General features: G+C 50.0%; 2 protein-coding genes across 4 annotated transcripts; both read right to left on the reverse strand.

The window, feature by feature from the left end:
* Nucleotides 1–828: 828 nt before the first annotated feature.
* RBM41 (RNA binding motif protein 41) lies at nucleotides 829–9,608 on the reverse strand. Of its 2 annotated transcripts, none has more exons than XM_069811181.1 (7): nucleotides 9,494–9,608; nucleotides 8,373–8,489; nucleotides 7,599–7,791; nucleotides 4,134–4,338; nucleotides 2,378–2,745; nucleotides 1,642–1,789; nucleotides 829–1,276 (listed from the first exon to the last, which is right to left on the reverse strand). In XM_069811181.1, exons 1-7 carry the CDS (start codon nucleotides 9,499–9,501, stop codon nucleotides 1,119–1,121), a joined length of 1,197 nt encoding a protein of 398 aa, XP_069667282.1. In that variant the 5' UTR covers nucleotides 9,502–9,608; the 3' UTR covers nucleotides 829–1,118. The 2 variants fall into 2 exon arrangements, with proteins under 2 accessions (XP_069667282.1, XP_069667281.1); XM_069811180.1 differs by lacking the exon at nucleotides 9,494–9,608 and adding an exon at nucleotides 8,910–9,390.
* A 1,199-nt stretch (nucleotides 9,609–10,807) lies between these two features.
* On the reverse strand, nucleotides 10,808–22,081 carry LOC104324871 (nuclear pore glycoprotein p62-like). 2 transcript variants are annotated; one of them, XM_069811182.1, is made up of 13 exons: nucleotides 21,612–22,081; nucleotides 20,365–20,759; nucleotides 19,544–19,654; nucleotides 18,953–19,081; nucleotides 17,451–17,546; nucleotides 16,426–16,534; nucleotides 16,130–16,274; nucleotides 15,668–15,717; nucleotides 15,411–15,545; nucleotides 14,606–14,717; nucleotides 13,692–13,758; nucleotides 13,285–13,353; nucleotides 10,808–11,026 (listed from the first exon to the last, which is right to left on the reverse strand). In XM_069811182.1, exons 1-13 carry the CDS (start codon nucleotides 21,890–21,892, stop codon nucleotides 10,935–10,937), a joined length of 1,791 nt encoding a protein of 596 aa, XP_069667283.1. In that variant the 5' UTR covers nucleotides 21,893–22,081; the 3' UTR covers nucleotides 10,808–10,934. The 2 variants fall into 2 exon arrangements, with proteins under 2 accessions (XP_069667283.1, XP_069667284.1); XM_069811183.1 differs by lacking the exon at nucleotides 13,285–13,353 and having other exon boundaries at nucleotides 21,612–22,080.
* Between the last annotated feature and the right edge of the window lie 229 nt (nucleotides 22,082–22,310).

Below are 22,310 nucleotides of genomic sequence, written 5' to 3' on the forward strand. Positions count from 1 at the left end.
CTCCTCTGGAGCTTGTACAAAAGCCTGCTGGCACCAGGGCAAAGCTGGTGGCTCAGCAACACCGCAGCCCCTTTTCTCTTTCAATTTTTCAGTTTGCTGTGAACCAGAATCACCTCCTTGTAGATCCAGTGCAGCCTCAGTCAGATCGGTATATCTGTGTTGCTTCAAGTGCATTTACCAGAAGGACAGTTGTTAGGGGAGTCGTGCAGCCTGGAGGAGGAGATAGCAGCAGGAAGAAAAACAACAGCTCATGGGAACATTTCTCTTCTCCACATGGCTATATTTAGGTACGCAGAGGAAGCGTGCAACTTGGCTCAGCTGGGAAAGCCTGGGTTCCCTCAGCCACCATCACCAAGAGCTTGGATGTTGCTCTCCCAGGAGTGCTGGGATACTGTAGGAAGCATATGACATTAGCTTGCCTTGTTCACCAAAAGCGCTAAAACAGGTCAGCAGATAAACCATTGCGTCTACCACAATGGTACGCCACCAGAACAACCATCCTCCACGCCACAGGGCTTTATGGGGATCAACAGTGAGGAGCCAAGACATACTTGCCATCATAAAAGACCTGTGTAATTAGATACCTGTGCAGCCAAAATGTCTGGAAGAAAAGGGGCAGCCTTTTTTCTTGTCTTAAAGCAACGTATCTGCTGCCACCAGAGACGGGGCAGCAGCCCCACCAGTCCTTGCACCAGTCAGGTACTCCCACTCCCAGCACAGAGGCCAGGACTGAACTCTGCTGATACAGTCCTGCATCAGCAGAGTGCAGCACACTTGGTTCTAGAAGACTTGCGGAGGACAAAGTTGAATAAACACACACTAAGGCAATACCATAATAAATACATTTATTTACAGAGCTTCCTCCCTCCCTCCTTGCCATAAAGGGCTGAGAAGGCAGACACACACATAGAATAGGAAGAAAAAGCCAGTACATCCCAACAGTGTAAAGACAGTGCCCATCTCTCTCAAGGAAGAGCCTAGTCCCCAGCTTGCTCTCTTCCCCACTTTGAGATTTATGAACCTGCATGTTAACTCCCAACAGTCCTTCACTGTCCCAGTTACAACCAAGGAGTTCCCATGGCCCATGCAAATGCACAAGGTTCCCGGTTATCCATCCCTTACTTGGAAGGGAGGTTCTCTCCAGCAGAGGAGCAGGGGATGGCAGAGTCAGCGTCTGTTGAATGCCCCTTGCTCTTCCCAAATTCAATCACCAGAGGCTTCCCCTGCAGATTGTACCCATTCACCAACAGCATGGCATCCTGGGCTGACTGAATATCTGCAACAAGAGAGCAAAATGGGTGCAGGTCACATGGCACGTTCTGGCACAGACACATGGTGTTCACACAGATGTTCCCGGCTCACGGACCCTCAGCCTGCACCGCAATACAGTGCAGCACTGGGATCCTCCAGCCAGAGTGACATGCTGAATATAAATACAGCACGTAACAGACTGCATCCCTTCTGTTTCGATTAATCCTCTTCCAATCCAGGCAAAAGATTATGACGTGATAGGAAGAAGAGGGAGTGAACTCCCCTCCTTCTCCTTGGAGAGCGGGCTTGGTGCTAGCCCAGTGTTCTGCAGGAAGATGTGGCACCTTCGTGGGTTGGGGAAGAACAGAGAGGTATGAGGCAGCAACTCACCAGGGAAGGTGATGAAAGCCTGACCCCTCATCCGACCACTCAGGAGGCGGAACTGGATCGGTGGGCTGTCCTCCTTCTGGAACCGAGCAAACAAGGACACTAGGTCCTTCACTGTCACTCGAGGGCCCAGGTTCTTCAAATACAGCACCTGTTCCAGAGACACAGAGGGTCAGCTGGCCTGTGCCATGCTAACATACACTTTTCAGCCTGGTCCCAAGTCTGTACACCTCAAAGGTATGAAATAGTTCAGTCCCTCTGCCATCTCAGAGCCCTTCTACCCGCATGCTAACAGTGGAGTTTGGAAGACATGTGGATGTACGGCGAAAGGCAGCTCTGGACTCAAGGCATCATCATGCTTGCCTGCGCCAAGTGCTGACAGCTCCAGTTATTTATAAAACGCAACAAGCTCCAGCTGCCAGTTAAACACAGTTTGAGTAAAGTCACAGCTGGTCTCAGTCAGGCCCAAACAAGGAGAGCACATCTTGACTAATGACCTGCCAAAGCCAGGAAGGGCTGAGGTCTGAAGTACTTGCCAGTTGCAAGTTGCCCAGCCTGGGCAACATCCCACTAGAGCCGAAAGTACCCCTTCCCTCCCAGAGCGGAGGCTGCTCTTTGTTGGCTGGAGAAGGATCAACCAAGCACCCTCCAGGCAACAGCAAAGAGGAGCCTTTGCCTGCTGAAGCAGCTTCAGGGCATGCTCGTGAGGAAGAAGAAATCCTGGTTCATCTCAGTGTACCTTGTTGGGCTCCCCAGGATGGTAGGACGAGAACCTGGGTATTTTCTGGAGTTCTTCCTCTGAGAGACGGTTTTTGCAGATCTCCTCTTCCGGGACAAACTCTACAGGCTCTTTGATAACCACAGGACTTGGAGGGGAATGGTGGGGCCTTGTTGCAGGAAGACTGGGACTTCTTGCCTGTTCTTCCTGGTCTGGAAGCGATGACTCCTCAGCCACAGGCCCCTGAGGAGCCAGGGAAGGGCACAAGCATGGGTCATTCTTGGTAGGCTGGACTTCTTCAGGCCACTTCTTGCTCAGCAGCTCTTGGTAAACACTCTCCAGGTGGACCATGGGGTCCTTTTCATCTGTTACCCTCTTCTGAGTGTCATCTAATCCACAATGGAGAAACACAGTAATGTGACTACCACCAAGAACCTAGAAAAAGCACAGACTGCAGGAAGAGACACAGGAGAAACCCTGTTTCAACCCAGCCTCCATGCATCTGCCAACCAGGCCCTGCAGGTTATTTAAAACAAGAACAGCCCCAGCAGCCAGCAAGGACTGGTGTCCCAGCTCAGGATGAACCTGCAGAGAGCAGCAGCTCCACCAATGCTTTGTACAGAGCGCATTTCTTCCAGAGATGTCCTTGCAAGCATATCCGCAGCCACATTTCAGCACATCCTAGTGACTCCTTCAACACAACTTCCTCATCCTGCATGCAGGGCCAGGATGTTCCATGCTGCCTTTCTACACCACTACATGGAATAAAAACTTTTTGCTTCCAGGGACATCAGATTAAACTCCTGGGTTTAAAGAAGGTCCATGGCATGGACTGACCAATGAAACTCCTTTACTCTATTTAATGGAAATGAGGACAGAAGTGAGAGGGCAATCTCCCAGCCTACAAGCCTCAACCTTGCTACCTCTTGGTTTTGCTAAATGCTAGAACACTAACACCAAAGGAGGAAGCAGAGGCCAGAGGATGCTGGGTCAGCTGAACATTATAGCCTGAACAGCATCAACACCGATCAAAGTGGTGTTTTAGGAGTTAGGAGTTTAGAAGTTCCTCCTCATCTTCTGTTTAATACTGTCTTACAAAAAATCAGTCTGGCCTGGAGCTTCATGCCCACACGTTATCCAGCTAAAGCAGACTGGAATAGTTTCTGCCATCTCTGGACAACACTTGACTCTCCATCCAGAAAAGTCACATTAAGCCACAGGCTCAGGGACAACACTGCTGGGGCGAGAAGTGCTGTCATCCTGTGGACACGGTACTGGGAATCAGCAACTGGGCTCCAATTCCACTTCAGCTACTGGGAGAAGCCTTTAACAAGTCACTCCTACTCCTTCCTGCTCTGTGTCTTTGCTTCCCTCCCACTCTTGTTAGACTGCAGTTAAATCAGGGAAGGGACAATCTCTAGCCCCACAGAGACACCTCGTGTCACTTGGTGCAGCTCAGTGGAGACCTATGGGCTCTACCAAAGCATAATCCCGGCTGCTCTTCCACATACTGAGCTGGGCTCTGCAGTACATACAGCATGTCAACGAGATCCATGCTCTCCAAACAGAGATGGACTTTACAAGCCTCTATATTAAACCCTTCAGAAAGCCCACTCTCTGTCGGCTCGTGTAAGAGAGGAAAATATCTCCTCCCACACAGTGCCAAAACAGAACCATGTCTTCAGGGACAAAAGGCCAGACAGAAATGTGTTAGACTCCCACACACCCCAGCTCTCTGTGCTGAAGCAAAGGCAGGAACAGCCTTGAGCCCACAAACCTTCGTGGTAGAGCGCACGGAGGAAGGAGTGGCGATCTGTTCCCTGAAAGAGGGCATTTTCAATCTCCATCTCCCGCCGGCTCAGCTGCTTGCTGCCAGCAAACCTCTGGGGCAGAGCGAGTATGCGCTGACGCTCTTCCATCTTCTCCTGGATGGCATGGAGTCGGTCCTGCGTGGCCTCCGGGGCTGCTCCCAGCCCAGAGCCCTGGAAGACAGGCACAGCTTTGCTCAGATACAGCACATGCCTCCTTTTCAGAGACTCAGCCAGCAGTCAAACTTCACATCCTCCAGCCCTGGAGTGGGTGCAATTAGGAACCACCCCGCAAAGAGCAGGTCACCAAGAGGTCCTGTTACTGCAAGGGTAGAACAGAAATACAACCACTCACCAATCCTCAGCTCTTGAGAGAAGTGGAGAAACAGCCCCTTTCTCCTGACCTTTCTGTGCTGCTTTCCTTTCCCTGGCCTCACTGTCTGACGGCGCCTGTGTCCCTCTGTCCCAGAAGTCCCTGCCTCTGCCAGCTATAGCCATTTTCTAAGGCCACTGTTTTGGGTTTGTGTGGCAGGGTTTTGGTAAGTGGGGGAGGGGCTGCAGGGGTGGGTCCTGTGAGAAGCTGCTAGAAGCTTCCTCAGCTCCAAGTCGGACCCACCGCCGGCCAAGGCTGAGCCCATCAGCGATGCTGATAGTGCCTCTGGGAGAACAGATTTAAGAAGGGGAACCTGCAGTAAGTAGGGGTATTGGAATGTGAGAGGAACACCTCTGCAGACACCGAGGTCAGTGAAGAAAGAGGGGAGGAGGAGTGGGGGAGGAAGGGATGCCCCTGCAGCCTGTGGTGAGACGGCAGGCTGTCCCCCCCCCAGCCCATGGAGGGGAATGGGGGAGCAGATGCCCACCTGCAGCCCGGGGAGGAGCCCACACCAGAGCAGGGGGATGGATGCCCCCAAAGATAGCCAGGACTCCGTGGGAGAGCCCGTGCTGGAGCAGCCTGTGACTGAATATCGGCCCACAGAAAGGACCCACACTGGAGCAGTTCACAAAGAACCGCAGCCTGTGGGAAGGACTCACGTTGGAGGAGTTCATGGAGGACTGTCTCCCGTGGCAGAGACCCCACACCGGAGCAGGGGAAGAGTGAGGAGTCCTGCCCCTGAGGAGGAAGGAGCGGCAGAGACAACGTGTGATGAACTGACTCCAACCCCCATTCCCCATCCCCCTGTGCTGCTGGGGGGGAGAAGGTAGAGAAAATCGGAGTGCAGTTGAGCCAGGAAGGAGGGGGGAAGGTGTTTTAAGATTTGGTTTTACTTCCATTATGCTTGTTTTGATTTGTAGTAAATTAAATTTATTTTGTTTTTTCCACAAAAACCAAAATGGTCTGGTTTTCACCCATGACCATAATTGGCGATTGTGTCAACCCACAAGCTTTTCTTTGTATTTTCTCCTCCCCATCCCATGGGGGGGAGGAATGAGCAAGCGGCCTTGCGGTGCTTTGTTGCCAGCTGGGCTTAAACCACGACAGCCACCTACAGTAACTGCACAAACAACCTTTAGCGTTTCTTTTGACATGCCTATAGCATCCTTGAGCTCAAGTTTCCACCAAGCTTTTGGTCTATGACCCTGGCGTCAGTGAGAGAACCTTATTTGCTGAAAAGTGGACCCCAAGCTGCTGTTTGGCACCTGAGGGTAGGTTTATGCTGAGGACTAAACACCTGACCAGCTTCACATGAGCCAGCTCCCAGAAACCACCCAGCTACTGCAGCACAGACCTCATAGCTAACCTGGCTACAAGCGAGCGTTCCTGTGTAAAAAAACCTCACTGCACAGGGCCAGGACACTGCTAAGATTCATCAGACTTGTGCTGCCAAAGCACAGAGACATACCCCAACTTCTGGAGGGGCATTTCTGTTCCCCCATCCACCTCTATCAGAATCCAGAGAACGTGCTTTTATGGGGCTGTAGATGGATTTTCTTTCCTCAAATTCAGTTCGAGAATTACTGTGGCAGATCCTTCTGCCTCAGGCAAGAAACCAGCTTTTCTCCCTACACTGAGCACAATCTAACAAAGACGCTCCCACGAGTACCTCTCCCTTCCCGCCTGACTGCATGGGCCCACATCTGCACAGCATCCATTCACCATTTCATGGCTTCCCTGGGGCACAAAAGGCTGTTTATATGGAAGACCAATTCTGGGAAATAATTTGTAGCACTTTGTTTTCAAAAAAGCTGCAACTTAGCAGCTGAAAATAACAGAAGCCTGCACTCAGTACTTTGCCAAGAGCTCCACGGGTAATCTGAAGTCCTCTCTGTTTCAGCTGATTCCTCCTTGGTGGAATCTTTCACTCAGTGCCTCCACATACAAAGCTGCACATCGCTACCTGACTTGGGCTTTCTCTCTAAATATTCTTCTTCTCTCACAAGCTGTAGAAGATGTACCCTAATGTCACTGGTTCTTTCTGTCAGAGTAGTGTTTTCCATGCTAATCTTTATTTCTAAACATCCCAGAACTGATTTCATACCAAATACAACAGCTAGTACTATTTACATTAATTTTCATTCTTAAATTAACACCACCCCTCTCTAAACCAAGCTTTAATACAGGCCACACCAGGGCTGGGTTTGCATTTAAACAGCAAAGCAAGTAATGACTTCAGCTGTCAAGATGCAAACCCACGACTACCACGGTCGGCTTCCTCCTGCACACAGCTATTGCTCAGTAAGAGGAGGAGACAGAGGGAAGCCAAGGGTCAGCCCAAGTCCTGTTTTGCACCTTCTGGTTTACCAAATTAAGAGTAGGACACTCCAGTGCACCTGACACAGGACAACCCAGAAAGCCCCTTGTCTCTGGAACATGAAAAAAAAAGGTGAAGGTAGGGGAAGAGGAGAAATCTGCTTTGGCACTGCTCTGCTGCAAACTGCACCCAAAGAGGAGCACGTAATTGCAATCACACACTTGGTTTAACAGCTCTGCACTGCTATTTTTACTTGGCTGTTTCAAGTCCCCTGAAACATCTGCAAGCCCCTGAGGAGAATGTACAAAACCCTCCCTACAGACAGCTATCCCAAGCCAGCCATGGGGTCCAGGAAGATGTCAGAATACAGAAAGGTGGAGGTTGAGGCGCTTTGAAATGTTTCCTCCTTTTTCTCCTCCAGCCTTTAAATCCTTCTTACACAGGTATAAACAGGTGAAATGATTTGCTTGAGACCATCAAGACAGAGGCAGGAATATAGTCAGGTCCTGCTGTGTTCCAAAGGACCAACTCTTCTCTCCGTGACAGCTGTGAGCACAAACCAGTCCACCAAAGAAAACAGGCCAGAAGAAATGCGGGATCATGCTGGCCTAAAGGCAAGAGATACATGGAGCGGCCATTCTTTACTAGAGGGCTTACAAAGGACTTGAATTTTCTACCAGGGTGCCACAGGCCACGGGGTTAGAGGGACTTGGCCATGTTCACATCAGAGCAGAGAATGCCTACCTTCCCTGTTGAAGCCCGGTTCTTCCAGAGCAGGATCTCTGAGTCGGAAAGCCCCAGTTCCCGGAGTGAGGCAGTTTCTTTGTTGCTCTCCTGCAGGGCCTGGAACTGCGACAAGGTCAAAGCCCCCGCAGCCTCTTCCCCAAAAGGCTTGTAAAAAGCTGCAGGGGCGAAGCATCTCCGCTTTGACTTGCACCTGTAACCCAAAGCAACAGAACAGCAGAAACAACTTAGCACTGAGCAACTGGGGGAATAGGAGCGGGCTGGCTTCTCCCCCCAACCATGCTTGGTCCTGCTGCATGTAGGCAGAGAAGCAGTGTTTCCAAAACATGGCTGAGCCACACTCTCCCGACCCTTTTCCAAGCCCACAAGATCCCACAGGGCAGGAAGCTGCCCCAACACAGGCAGGAGGCACGTCGTGACACTGTAACACCAAACACCCAGCAGGTGCAAACACAGGCCAGCCTGGTGGGGAGGAGCTCTCTAGCCTAGAAACTCACCCCCGTGTCTGGCCCAGGCAAATGGTTTATTTTCACCTAACAGGTGAAAATAAGTTACAGCCAGCGTTTGCTCCAGGAGACAAGGAGTGCTTATCTCCTGCTGGGGTGCCTGAGCAGGAGACACAGCAAAGGTCTGCATGGCACAACAACAGCCTGCGCCAAACATCTCCCCAAGGAGTAGGCCCCAGCGAGGCAACGCTGCTGCTGCCCCTAACACGGCCAGAGTCTGCTCACCAGCCACTCTGGCAACCCCCCAAGGGGCCAGACCAGGACTTACTGCTCAATGGAAGCAGTGGTATCGAGCTGGTGGTGAAGGAGGCTCTTCAGCTGCCTCTCTCCTTCCGTCTCCAAGTCTTCTAGGAGGAGCTCATCGCTGGACAGGCTGCTATTGACCCTGAGGCACACATGCACAGCACAGAGGTGGTCAGTAAGGCAACAGGGAAAACACTGCTCAAAACGCACCACTGCTACAGCCTCTCTACCTCCTTGACTGTTTTTACAGGATTTAAAGCAAAACAAAGAATGAGAACTACCTGACCAAAGCTCCCACTAATGTTAACTAGAAAAACCAACAGATTTGGGACTGCTTTGAGAACATTAAAAATACCCCAGGGAGATTGTTTGGTGTTTTTGGTTTTTTTTTAATCACATGCAATCTTATTTTGATTGCTGGAAAGCTGTTTTGTATCAGTCTCTAAACAGACACTGCTAGTTTCAAATGAGTCAAGAAAGAAAGAAAACTGCGAGGGCAAAGAGAAACAGTGAATTTGAGCAGCACTCTATGGAAAGCTCTCTTTTTCCTTCCTGGGGTCACCTGTTTCCACGCAGACAGACAGACGGACACCGCATCCATCGTCACCCCGCAGACAGCGCGCGTTTTGGCATGGCAGCGGGGGCCCGGCTGACCCCTCTTTTGCAAACGCCACTGCTTCAGCGTGGGCTTCTGCCGAGCCCTTGGCTGCCGCAGGACCGGGCCACTGGCACCAGCTCGGCTCAGCCGTTGCGTGGGCTGGCAGGGGACGCCCACGCCTGTCCCGGGAAGCCGTTTTGGGCCGACGCTGCACCGGCGAGGGGCGGGCACGCGGCCCAGCTCCAGCTGAAAGGTCTCGCTGCCGCTTTTGGGACCACGGCAGCTCCGGGAGGGTTTGACGCCCCCGGCGGACCCCCCAAAAAGCAGCCTTCCGAGGCGTCGCCGTCCCCACAGGAACGTCGTGCCCGGCGAGGCGCCGGATGAATCCCCGGGCCGTGCTGTCACCCGGAGGAAGGTCTGACGCGAGCCCCACGCCGGCTGTCCCAAAACCGGAGGAAACCTCGCCCGGAGCCGGCGGAGCGCGGCCCCGCTCACCCCCCGAGGCGGCGGCCCTCCCCGCTGCCCGCCCCGCTGCCCGCCCCGCTCACCTCCGCATGGCCGCGGCCCCCCCCGGCCTTCGCCGCCGCCCGCGACTCCAACCCCCAGCAGCGCCCGCGAGCGCCGCCCGGCCGCGGCGCAGGGGCCGCTGGGAGGCGGAGCGCGGCGGGGCCGAGCGGGAGCGGGACCGAGAGCTGGACCGGGCCCCCGCCGCGGACGGGGAACGCCGCCGCCGAGCGGGCCCGGCCCGGCCCCCCTCCGGTTCCCTGCAGGCCTCCTGGTTAGAATGCGGTTGCTCCTGGCAGCGGCTGAGGCGGGCAAACGGCTGGCTCCCAGGTGAAACCCCACAGCGAACGGCCCGGAGCCCTGGGCAACGCGTTCCCACGCGTCCCTCAACACCCTCCTCCGCAGCATGCGAGACTCCCCTCCCGCTCCTTTACAGCCCATCCAACCCGCACGCAGGAAAAGTCAGCGGGCAACTGACAAGTTTCAACTCACCTTAAAGTCAGTAAATGACTCCAGTAAGCCAGCCCTGCCGCCCTCGCTTCCAGGGGACGATATAGAACACAAGGCAGCTAAGGCGCAGGCAGAGAAAGGGAAACATGAACAAAAGCCCATTACACATTATTTGCACCCCTTCAGCATTTTGCAGAACGGAAGCATAAACTGCAGAGAAGAACCGAGTATGAGGGCAGTTCTGCGACATACGTGATCATTCACTTCCCTCCATTAGTGAAGATGCATCGGAACGTGCGTTGTAATCACACTTGATCAAAAAGCAGCGATGGGACTCTGCCTCTTAAAAAGTCCTCGCAGCAGACTCGCTGACCTCGTTCTTTCCTGCACCCTTGCGACTGCACAAGCTGCGCTACACCAAATCACCACACAAGTACCATTTTTCTACTGGCACATCTACCAATTTTTAATTGCGTAGAAATTCTCCTTACAGGTACCAGCACAACAGCAGTTTCTTGCCAAAAGTACAGAAAACAAGGCCCACTTTCAGAAGTGGAAGCATACCCAATTTAAACACAAACTCCAGCTAGTGACAGGAGGAATTGGAGTCTCTCCGGCTGCTGCAGCTCCTTCTGAGGACAGCTCTTCATTAAACCACCTCTGTAAGGACCCGAGTACAAGCTTATGAAGTCCCAACTGAACACAGTCCAGTTACATTCAAGTACTGGAGAGCACAGCCGCGGAGTCACATACTGCTTAAATCCCTCAAGGGCAGCATTTGTGTATCTCGCCAGTCTGCATGCAGTTAGGAAGAACAGAGACACACACAACACATACTTTCAGCGCAAACTTCATGCAGTCTCTCAGACTGCAGCGGGTGAATTCCGGTCAGACACTGCAAAGACTGCTTTGGAACAAGCAACAAATTTTATTGCAAGAAAAGAAACAAACCCAGGTCATGATTTGAGACCTACGTCCCCGACAACCTCCGTTTTCTGTGGAGATCTTAGGTTAATCCTTTAAACTTTGAGTCATTCAATCAAACGTGATCCGAAAACTGCGCTCTTGCTCCTTGCGGCGGCTCTCGCAAACCTTTGTCACCTCTTCTACCTTCCTCTGCAACACGGCTGTGGGAGACACAAGGGGTTAATCTTACAATCACCCTAAAACACAACCTGCACAGTTCAGCCTGCAGAAGGAGAAAGAAAAACATTTTAACTTTGACGGTCACTCAGATTTCACAGCGCACAAAGCAGGATGAAAACCCAACACAAAGCACTGCTAACACTCCAAGGCAAAGAAAGAACATTGTCTAAAAAGTATTCTGAGGCATTCAGGGACTGGCAGGCAGAATCGGAAGAATCCTGGGACGTATTGTTGACACTGTTTGCCATGCCAGTTTGTTGCAGTTTCAGGGCACTGCATCAGAGTGCAGAGCAAACCCTCCCTGAACAGGAACCACTGGTCTGCAGCTTGAGGGAAAGCAATGGCTCTATAAACCAGTTTCCCCTACCCACCCCCCGCTATACTCGCTTTGAATTACCCACACTACAGGTGAACCACACAATCAGTTAGAAGTATATACATATTTTCTTGCAGCATTATCACACAGCCATAACAAGCTTTTAACTGTAAATACACAAAAGACAGTGCAATCGCACAGAAGAGCTGCAGAGCACTTGCAGCCACAACACACATCATCTGTTATTTGCAGATCACTGATTTGGAAATACGTAAGCCACTGATTGATCACCACCTTTGAATGCAGCAGGCATCGCAATACACAAAAACTCTTGGCACAAGCTAAAGCAGTTTCTAATTTCATTCCATGAAAGCTTATCAGAAGCTATTCAACAGCGCTACAACGTTATGTCAGCCTGTGGCTTGGAGATAGATAGTCGAGGTCAGGTTTTATCTCGTACAGCACGCCAAACCCAGAATCTTTCAGTAACACACTACGCAACACACTTCAGTTTGTCACTTTTCAAAAATTCACCATGCAAAAATAATTATGGCATAAAATGGCAGTCTGCTTCACTTTCTCACAGATCTCTCTCGCCCAACTCAGAATTCAGTTGTCACTACGAAACGAAGACTTTCTGGTTCTCTCAGGAAGAGGCAGAAGGTCAGAACAAGGCTCTGTCCAAACACTCCTTTCACTTGTGGAAGCAGCACCATCCCACATCCTTGTTCAGCAAGTCTATTTAATTGTGCCACAGTAGGTGAACAGTTGCACATAATTGTTTATCAAGTTAGACACGTTTACAGCCACTGTGTATGTGTATGCCTAGGAAAGATCACTGGCTGTTGTGAAACACAGCTGGAGGTATCCCACAGGAAACAAAACTGGTAACATTACCTACAGCACAGATGTCCTAGTTTTGCTTTGCAGGTTGTTGGGGTTTTTTTGTTATATAGAAAAAGAATGTTAACGAATGTGTTCTTTGCAGGCCTACTCAATTTAGTGATGGCAAGGGCTATGTGAAGGCTTACTTCAAAATGGCATTGTTTTCCCACTGGACCACTTTTACGTACATAGTAGTAACAGGAATTCTTCTCCTTGCTAAGGACCCCACGGAAAGAGAGGTACATTAACCTTTTTTAAAAACTGCAATTTCTTGGGCTTACTGCCTCTTTCTTGTTTGAAGGTGAACTGAAGAGGAACTGTTTCTTTAGATGTACATTTCCCAGCAAAGAGAATGAATCGTTATTAACTGATAAGACAATTTCTTCAGTACTGAATGACAGAGGAAAAAAATGGGTCTCCCTTCTAGGAAAATTTAAAGGAAACAGGTTGCTATTTTCACACACATTCTGTAAAGTCAGAATTCTGATGCCACAGGAGCTGCACCAGATTTCCCAATACAGGCATGTTTGCAATGCGGAAGTTAGCACCTATGTTCCGGAAGAAAAAGCCAAATTAAATCCTGACCTAAGCCAATAATACTAGTTAAACATGGATAGCAGTATGCCTGCTTTCACCCAAGAAGTACACCAGGTGTAAGCACTTTCACAGCACAGCAGCCAGACAGTGCAATTTGGTGCTGGTGAGAGCAGCACTGCTTTATTCTGCCATGCCCCCGTGTGGCTGCTAACATCAGTTAAAATCAAAACCTGTGGAATGCAGAATTCTTGAATCCCTCACAAGGAGGCACTCCCTGCGAGAAAAGTTCCTTTTTTCTGCTTGTTTTCAGTATGGCACCATGGTATACTTGTTAAGGACAAAGCCAACACAAGAAACAACAGTAACTACGCTATCAAGTTTTCACTGTCGAGTGCATCTGCTGCTCTGCACTACATCTCAAGTTACTGCTACTGTGAAATTTCCACACCATGACTCCAGAGTTACCATGCCTGCAGATAAATGCATGCTGCTCAGGCTTACCTGGATGTGGCTTTCCTGTTGTGGCGGGCAGGATGATAACATTAAACACATACACCCTCACCAATTTTCCTATTCCAAAGGGAAACCCCACAACATTTTAGAAGTTGAAATATTTAACCTTAGTCTGATAGAACAAAGCATAAGGTTTTCAAGTCCTCTGCTTTGCACTGATGCATTTCAAGCACTGCTTTTTTGTAAAACATTAGCAGTTGCCCAGAATTACTTCTCAGCAGAGGCCTTTAATGCACATCAGGGGAATTCAAGCACAGAAGGGACTGTGCCAATGAAAGTGATGAGGAGAAGATTCCTCAGGGACCTTCAGGAATTCAGTTATGTTCAAATCACACTTGCACACATGCTACATGCTTTCTGTTTACACTCCCCAAAAGATGCAAGATGACTCTCACCTGAGTTCTGCTCAATCCACTGCAACGAATCCATGTGCGCATTCAAAATTTTACAGATCTGCTGAAGCTGAGTAGAAAGGGAAGGAGCAAGTCATTTGTTACACTACATAAAAACTAAGCACAGTAAAAGACAGCCTGCCTGTCCGTCCCTTTAGAACACGATGCATTCAAATTTCTCATACGTAGAGCTCCGCTAACTTAGCAGCCAATATCCCAGGGAAGTCTGTGCAGCAACTCTGTTGCTTTTCTTCTCCTTACCATCAGGAAAACAGACTGGTTTAGAGTATATGCCTCTCGCTTAGGCTTATTCCATTTCAGACCTAGGAACCACCACATTAATCACCTTAGGCTTGAGGTGGCAAAAGTTAAAAAGAATGGGAAAAAACCTCCATCTGCAATACTGATGGGAAATTTTTACGGAAAAAGAGCATCTCAGTAAAGCCAGAAGGAGTGTCAAGACCAATTTAATACATATCAGAAAGAGATGGTAATTCAGATCTTGTTTTCATGAGGATAGAAAAGTAGCATAAGGAAAAAGAATCAGCAGTTATGGAGGGCAGTCTGAACAGAATTTAGATTTGCCCAAAGAAAGATGCAAGCGGTGCAGCAGGTAGCCAGATCAAAGCAAACAAACAAGTTGTAATCTACATAAAATTAGACAACAAGCAAATAACCAGAGTTCATACCAGAATGAGATACTTTGAAAACCATTAAGAGAACTGCAGAGTAAGTACATGAGTCAGGCTGGCTTAAGTTTTACCAGAAGAGAACCAACCCAAGGACAAAACAAAATACCCTTCCAAGCTTGAAACTGCAGGCAGCGAAGTATCCACGAGTGGACAAATGAAGAGTTAGAACTGTTTAAATATCCTTTGTCTCTTACCAACACACAACAGAATAAAGCTTGGATTTACCGGGTCACTCGTGTCTGCTGGGCCTCCTGATGTATTCAAGTGCTCAATGATGTCCTTCAGATCTTGTGCCATGTGCTTCAACTGAGCATCTATGTTTTCAGCCAGTTTATAGCTGCAAAACGCATGGGAATCAAGGTCAGAATATTTAAAGCAAACTTCAGAAGCCCTGCTCCCAGTCACACCAACTTTGGGCAATCAGAATTAGCTTCCACGCCTTTCAACCAAGGCTGGCAGATAGGTGGGAACAGCACCATGAGAGGCATTCTATCACACAGATGAAGTAACTCCTAACCTCTTTCTTCACAGATAACATGGAGACAGACAAGCAATAGTGTGGAGGGCTTTCTGGAAGGTTTTGTCAGAACTGAAGGAACCAGCTAGCCCAGATTCTTCAAGATTCACATTTCTTGAACCAGACAAACACTCTTTTAATTACCCTGCTAAGAGTCAACGCTTAAGGCTTACAAGGATGCCTGAGCCACACATAGTGCATTCTGCTCTCATCACTTCCATCGCTAAATAATCACTGATTTTTAGAGATTATGCCAAAATTAGTAACCTTTTCCCAGACAGCTGATTAGAACAACATCCAAAGAGCTTTTCATGCTCGTTCAAGGGCTTCCCGTCGCAATTCCCCTATTTCTAATGCGTGAAATCTAAGTTGCCGTGCATAAAACAGGATTACATATTTGAAAAAGGCCATAGAGAGTTCAATATTGTCATGCATCCCAACTCTACTTCTTGCTGATTGATCATCACCACATTAGCCTGCTCATCACATGTTCCAAGCAGATCTTTGTCTTACGTCCTCTCCCGTTCTTCGTCTGCATGCTGCAAGTAGATAGTCCCGCTCTGTTCCTTCACAGACTCCTCCAGAGGGGTCAACAAGTCTTCAAGCTCTTTCTGCTGTGACAGAATGAAGTCTAGCTCCTGATCCAGTCTGGAAAGAGAAAATGTTAGCTACTCAACTTAGAGGTTATATACATTCTACATCTGCCTACCACAACCCAAGAAGATTTTCTTTCTTTTCTTGCATCATTTCAAGCGTTCATAGTTTCGTACCTCTTCTGATCAAGCTTCACTTTCTCTACTTCTCTGTGTAATGAAGTAATCTGGAAACAGAAGACACTTAATTATACTACGAAAATTCAAAACTCAATTCATAAAAGAAGAGTGATGGAACTGAGAAAGCCAGCATCATACAAATGTCTCCTAGAAACAAGAAACAGTTACATAAAGATTTGCAAACCAAAAACTGAATAATGGAGGTTTGGCTTTGAAAGCTCCACCCTAGATAACTTGTGTAGTTAACAGTGTAAACTCACAGAACACATTTCCAAGCTTCCATGCCTAAAGGCCAGAACAGACATACAGTGAGTCTTTTACAAGCATCCGGATAAAACTCACATCTATTTTTTTTTTAACAAGTAGAAAGTCCCACTAAATGGCTTGCTGCATCTCTAACACTGAAGGCCTTTAAGGATCTAAGCAAGCAAAATCAGGTTACACTGCATGTCACCTTACCTTCTCTCCATTCTCTATCAGCATCCGATCCCAGGCATTAACTTGCGTTGCTTGATGGAGAAAGTGTTTCTCTTGGTCCTCCAGTTCCAGACTCCACTTGTTTATCAAACTCTCCAGCTGGGCATAAGTCATCACTGGAGGTGCACTGAGAGGAAGCATGAGACAGTACAGAACACAAGATCAAAACCCAAAATATAAACATGACAACACTCACTTCCCTTTCCTCCACCAGATACCAGCATTAATACTGCCTCTTGCCCCAATCAGGAGATAGCTGGTTATAACACAACACTCACCTGGTGGCGGTGGTTGTGGTTATGGCAGCTGTAGAAGTCACAGCTCCAATCGCACCAGTCGTAGTTAATGGCTTAAGATTCAAAGCAAAGCCAGAAGCAGAAGTAGTGCCTGAAGGAAGAGATGCAAGTCACACAACAGAAGAGGACACTTCTGCTATCTAACAAATCGAGAACAAGTCCAATAAACACTTCACCTGCACTTCACCGGGGCATTGTTCAAAGAAACACAGCCCTAGACCACACACCCCTCTCAGTCTCCTTGTGTTTTAAGATTAGGCCTAATAACTACCAGCACACCCAGTTCCTCTCCTGCGTCTTTGCAGGACATGCCACTTCCATGTTTTCACAAAACTAAGGGCATCTATCACATGGTACTGGCAGCCACTTACACAGCACTTCAAGGCATTGAGCTCAAATTCTTCACAGACGCTCCAGAAACAAGCTTTAGAAAGACCTTGAGAGCTGAGCAGCATCCATGTTACTACACTGAAAACTGACCGATAACTGCATCCGGAAAAGGATGTTCAGCCCTGAATCCCAACACTGTGCAGCAGCAAATTCCACTGCAGGTTTTCACAGGAGGGTTGCCACTTAAATACAGTACACATCTAAACCTTTTTTTTGTTGGGTTTTTTTTGTTTGTTTTTGGAGAAAAGTTAATGAAATCCTACACTTTGAAACTTACGATATGGAAGAAACAGATTAATGGGGCAGAACTGAAACATAGAACATCTCTCCCTAATGCTCCCTGCAAGTCTTTAGCCTCTCCCTTCCCCCATCGGCACACCTCGCCCTCACTCCTTAGAGCAATTCTGCACATACACAGGCAGGCTAGAGAAGGAGCAGCTAAGCTATTCACTTTACTTGCTCCAGACTAGAACATCAAAGCCTACAGGCCTCCCTTCACCCAAAGTCCCTTCGCCGTGGACAGGCTCTCAGAAGTCATAAGTAACTGTGCACTTGGGGAGATGGAAAAGAAGGATTGCAGAAAGAAATACTGTGTTATTTCAGCATCTAGTTCTTACTAGTGGCAGTGCTTGTTGCGGCAGCTGTTGTTCCAGGAGCTTTTAATCCAAACCCAAGCGTTCCAAGACTGGCTGTCCCAGTGGAAGGGGCACCAACTGTAAACCAAAGACAACATTAAGAGCTTGCCTAACCCATTAAATACATTGCCCCTTTGAAAAGCTCTACCCTGCCTGCTCACCCATCTCCACCTGCTCTTTACTTGTATTAACCAGGATCACTGCTCAGGTGAAGGATCACCCAGACGCAACACTGAAAAAGGCAGGCTGAAGCTATAAAATAGCCAGAATGCTCTGCGCTTCTTCCAGGAAGCTTGATCAACCCAGGTGCCAAGCTACTGTCACTTCTCTTTACCTACTTTGAATTATCTAACATTTAACTGCTATCAAATGCTAAAATAAGCAACGGGTACTGGACACGGGCAGGCAGGAAATGCAATCTCTGCATGAGCCTGCTTGCTAAAGCAATACAGTTGCACATACTACAGGAAACATGCCGGTCACATCTCGGTTGCCTGGAAACAACCCACCTATCATCATCTAAGAACAAGGTTTCAGACATCCTCATAAACAGAGAATGCCCATTAGCTTAAAAGCATTCTGTAACACGAAGGTTAAGGTCAGCTTTGGAACTCGAGTAGCAGTGCAAGCGTTGTAGAGCTACTAAAAACACAAGCTGTTAAGCTGGTATATGTGGCATCTACAAATTGCAGCTGATCAGTTAAAAGTAACCAGTGCGGCTTTAACATAAAACTTGTGAAGGTCCTTGGGAGCAGCTGCCTAAATTTTCAGAGGTAGGTGTCAGACAGCATTACCTATGGAATAGTTGCATTAGCTCTGGTAAACATTGACTGTAGCTAGTCTCCATAACCAAAGGAAACTGAAGCGTTAACATCTCATTGCAGGTTCAGAAAGAAAGCTGTTAGGACCATCTTCAAACCTGGGCTACTGCCTTAAAGCTATCGGAAAACAGGCACTATTTCCTGCCATGAAAATAGTTTTGCAAGAGGAAACTTGCCAGTTATTACCAGCGGAACTTGGAAACATACACCTGTGTGAATACCTGTTTTTAGCACACTGCATCTCCACTGTCACAGACCACCGTTCTCAAAGAAGTGCCAACACCTAATGCAAGAGTCAAAAGCAGATGCAACCAGACTCAAGGCACTGGGGTCTGGAGAAGACAGCAGCTAAAACATCACTAGAAAGCTCAGTTGTGGCAACGCTACCCAGACAGAGAAACAAAAAATTCACTGACCCATGCTGCTTGCCCAGTCTGAATCTAAAGAGTGCTTTGGTTTGAACAAAACCCTCCATGCCTCACCACCGAAGACAGTTTGCCAGAAATCACAAAGAAGGAAGGTGGCAAAGAGAAGCGAGAAGAGCTGGCCTTTTCAATTCTCCCATATCACCCCAGCATCTGCAGCTCCACTACTGACAGGCAGCACCAACCATGCTGCTCATTTATTCCCCACAACAGATAAAAGCTGTATATTGTGTCTTACGCGAGAGGCCCGTGGTGGTAGACGACGTCGGTGCTGAAGAACTCGCTATAGACGCAAACAACGTAGGTCCCGTTGAACCAAGAATGGAGGTTGTGGTGGTAGAGGCAGTTGTAGCAGCTGTGGATGGTACTACAAACAGAAAAAGCGTCCACCTTGTACAACCAGACTGCATCAAGCTCTCGCCCACTTCAGAAGAATCATGCTGAGAATGGGACACAAATTTGCCCATCTACACCAGGTTTTTTACAGATGTGTATTGGGCTTATGTAAGAATTTTAAACTATTTCTCCTCTTATTCACCCTCAGCTCTATCTCGTTTCCAATTTCCAATGCACCCTTTAAGCCTGCGGCTCCCTTCCACTACGCTCCAGCAACAACTACAGAACAGAATTTGGCACGTGGGACGCAATAAAAAATACAGGATACCAAGTTCAACGGCTGTATGACCTGTCACAGATTACTGAGGCCATTGCAAATTCACAGTAACAAGCGCCTGTAGCCCATTTCCAGACTCCGGGTTAGAAAACCGTTCCCAGAAGGACAGCAGATTCATAAAGTCTTGAGTAATTATTTCCCAGAATCACTTCCTACCTCCAAGTTTGGTTCCAAAGGACAGAGCGGGTCCCTGGCTGGTACTAGCGGTCAGCGTTGCTGTGGGTGCACTAGTGGCTGCTGTTGATGGCAATGACCCAAAGGTTAGACCTGGAACAAGTAGCATAAGTGAAAGGAAAAGACGGACCTTTTACTACAGAGACGCTGTAGTTTCCGCTGATCACAGCGACAGTCAAGTTAGAAGCAGTAAGAGTATCAGAAAAACATTAACATTCAATGTAACAAGTACTCCGCGTTAGCCAGGAAACAAACTAGAGCTAACAAAGCTCATTACCTAAAAAGACTGTCAAGAACAATTCTAACACAGATGAACATCACCCTCACCCCAGAGCTCATGACCTTCCCTCCGAGGACTGCACTGTCACCAACAAGTAAATCAAAAGCTGCAAACTGAGCTTTTGCCAGACTCTGCGGGAGGGCGCACGTTCCTGCCCTCAGGGAGGTGAACAGCGGGACGGGCACATCCAGCGGCTCACCCTCTCACCGCTCCCAGCCCTTTCCCTCTGCACCAGCAAACCCACCAAAAACATTTTAAAAGCGCTTCAAATGCAGCTGGCGCTTCCACACACACTGGCAAAATTATTTCAGCCTCACTCTCCAAACCCAAAGGCTAAATAGCAATCGTTACTCGTCACTGAAGACGCTGGATGGGCATATCAGAAGAACCACTGATTCCGGCCACTCGCTTCATTTCACACCACCAGAAGCAGGAGGCTGCAGAACCTCCACACCATCCCCAGCTGCTCTCGGTGACAACAGGCTTCCTGACTACAGCTGCCATTTCAAGCCCAGGCACTCACCTGAGGACTGCCCCCCAAGGCTGAAGGGGGTTGTTGACTGGGTTGCAGCTCCTAAGGTGGCAGCAGTGGTGGCAGCAGCTGCAGGTGCTGTTCCAAAGGTCAACCCTGTGGGCGCTGCTTGCGGAGCTGCGGTGCCAACGTTGAAGCTGGCTGTCCCAGCCTGAGTTGTGGTACCACTGGAAAAAGTAAACCCTCCGGTCGTCCCAGACTGAGCGGTGGTGGCGGCGGTGGTGGTGGCGGTGGTGCCAGCAGATCCAAACACAAAGCCAGAAGGGGCTGCTGCTTGACTTGAGGGCACGCTGGTTGGTGCAGAGCTACCAAATCCAAAGCCCCCTGTGATTCCAGTAGCCTGAGTTGCAGTGCTGCCTCCAAAGTTTAACTTTGGTGCATTTGCCCTAGAGAAGGAAAGAAAAGTGAAAAGAAAAGAAAAGAAGCCAATCTCTTTGACATGTACATCCAGTCAAGTTTCTTACAGGCCATTTGCTGACAGCAGAAACCACCTCGCAAAACGGCATGCACTTGACCAGGCTTACGTTTCAATGTTGATGAAGACTGTATTGCAGCTCCTGGCACCTGCGATCCTCTGTTAAGTCTCTTCATACTGACTACCTTAACTACCCTCCACCCATCCAGGCACCAGAAGACATTTTGGCAGTGTAAGCGGAGTTGCTTATTCTCTCAGCTCCCAAGCACCCTTTTCACCCCCCCTACACAAGACTATTTTTTTCAACTTTTATTGCTAGTCCCCACTTGAGCTCCCTTCCCACTGCTCCCATCTGGCAAGCCTCTTACACAACAGCAGTTCTGACGAATCACCTCAAAGCTTACGGCCTTTCCTAAGGACAAAACGGTCCCGCCTGGCTGAAGAAACAGGCCGAGCGCTCCGGATTCGGATCAGAAAGGACACGACATCTCGCGCTCGGACGCAAAATCTTATCGTCGCTTCACGCAAGCATCGGTACCCCAGTTACGGAGCGCAGCGTGGAACACCTCGCCCGTCTTAATGCCCGTCTGAAAAAGTCGGCATCGACAAGGACCAGGTCTCGCCAAACGCTTTTCCGGATGTGCTACGGCACAGCGGGAGCTCTAAGGCACAGGAGCAACAGGTTCGCTCCCTTGAGAATTGCTTGCACAGCACCTCCAAAGCAACGAGGAGGGCATCACCCACTCGCGCTCCCCCGCGGCCGGGGCCGCTCAGCAAAGCCAACGCGCCCACCCCGGCTCCGGCCGACCCCCGGGCCTCTCACCCCAGCGGGAACACGTTTGCTGCCGGAGTCGCGGTGGCCGTGGCCGGCGTCCCGAAGCTGAAGCTGGCCGGCTGCGCGGCAGCGCCCGGCCTGCTGAAGGAGAAGAGCCCGGCGGGCTGGCTGCCGGCAGGCGCCTGGGCCGCGCTCCCGAAGCTGAAGCCCCCCGAGGCGGCGGGCGTGGAGAAGGAGAAGCCGGTCGTGGCCGTGGTGGCGGCCGTCTTCGGCGTGCCCAGAGTGAAGCCGCCTCCCGCCGCGCCCGACCCGAAGCTGAACTGGTTCATGGCGGCGGCGGCGGCCTTGCGGGAAGAGGGACGGCCACCGTCAGGAGACCCGGGCCCGGGCGGGGACGGCGGCGGCGCGGCGGCCCGGCTCCCGCAGCCCCCCGCCTCCGCCGGACAGCCGACCCGCCGACCCGCTCGGCGCACCGCCACCGGCGGCCGCGCCCGCCCCCAGCCGCCAAGCGCCGCGCGCGCGCGCGCAGCGATGACGCACGTTGCCGCCGCTCCGCGCCCGCCCCTCTCCGCCGCCCCCCAACCACCGGCCGAGCCTTCCCGCCCTCAGCAGCTATTGGCTAGTCCCGCCGCCGCTCGTGGGCGGGCCGGCCGGATTGGCTCGCGAGGCTACAGGAGGCGGGCGGAGCGGGGGGCGTTCGGGCTGCCCGTTGCCGTAGTGACGGGGGACGCGGCCGGCGGCGGCACC

The sequence above is a fragment of the Haliaeetus albicilla genome, chromosome 23 (genome assembly GCF_947461875.1).
Source record: "Haliaeetus albicilla chromosome 23, bHalAlb1.1, whole genome shotgun sequence".
NCBI lineage: Eukaryota > Metazoa > Chordata > Aves > Accipitriformes > Accipitridae > Haliaeetus > Haliaeetus albicilla.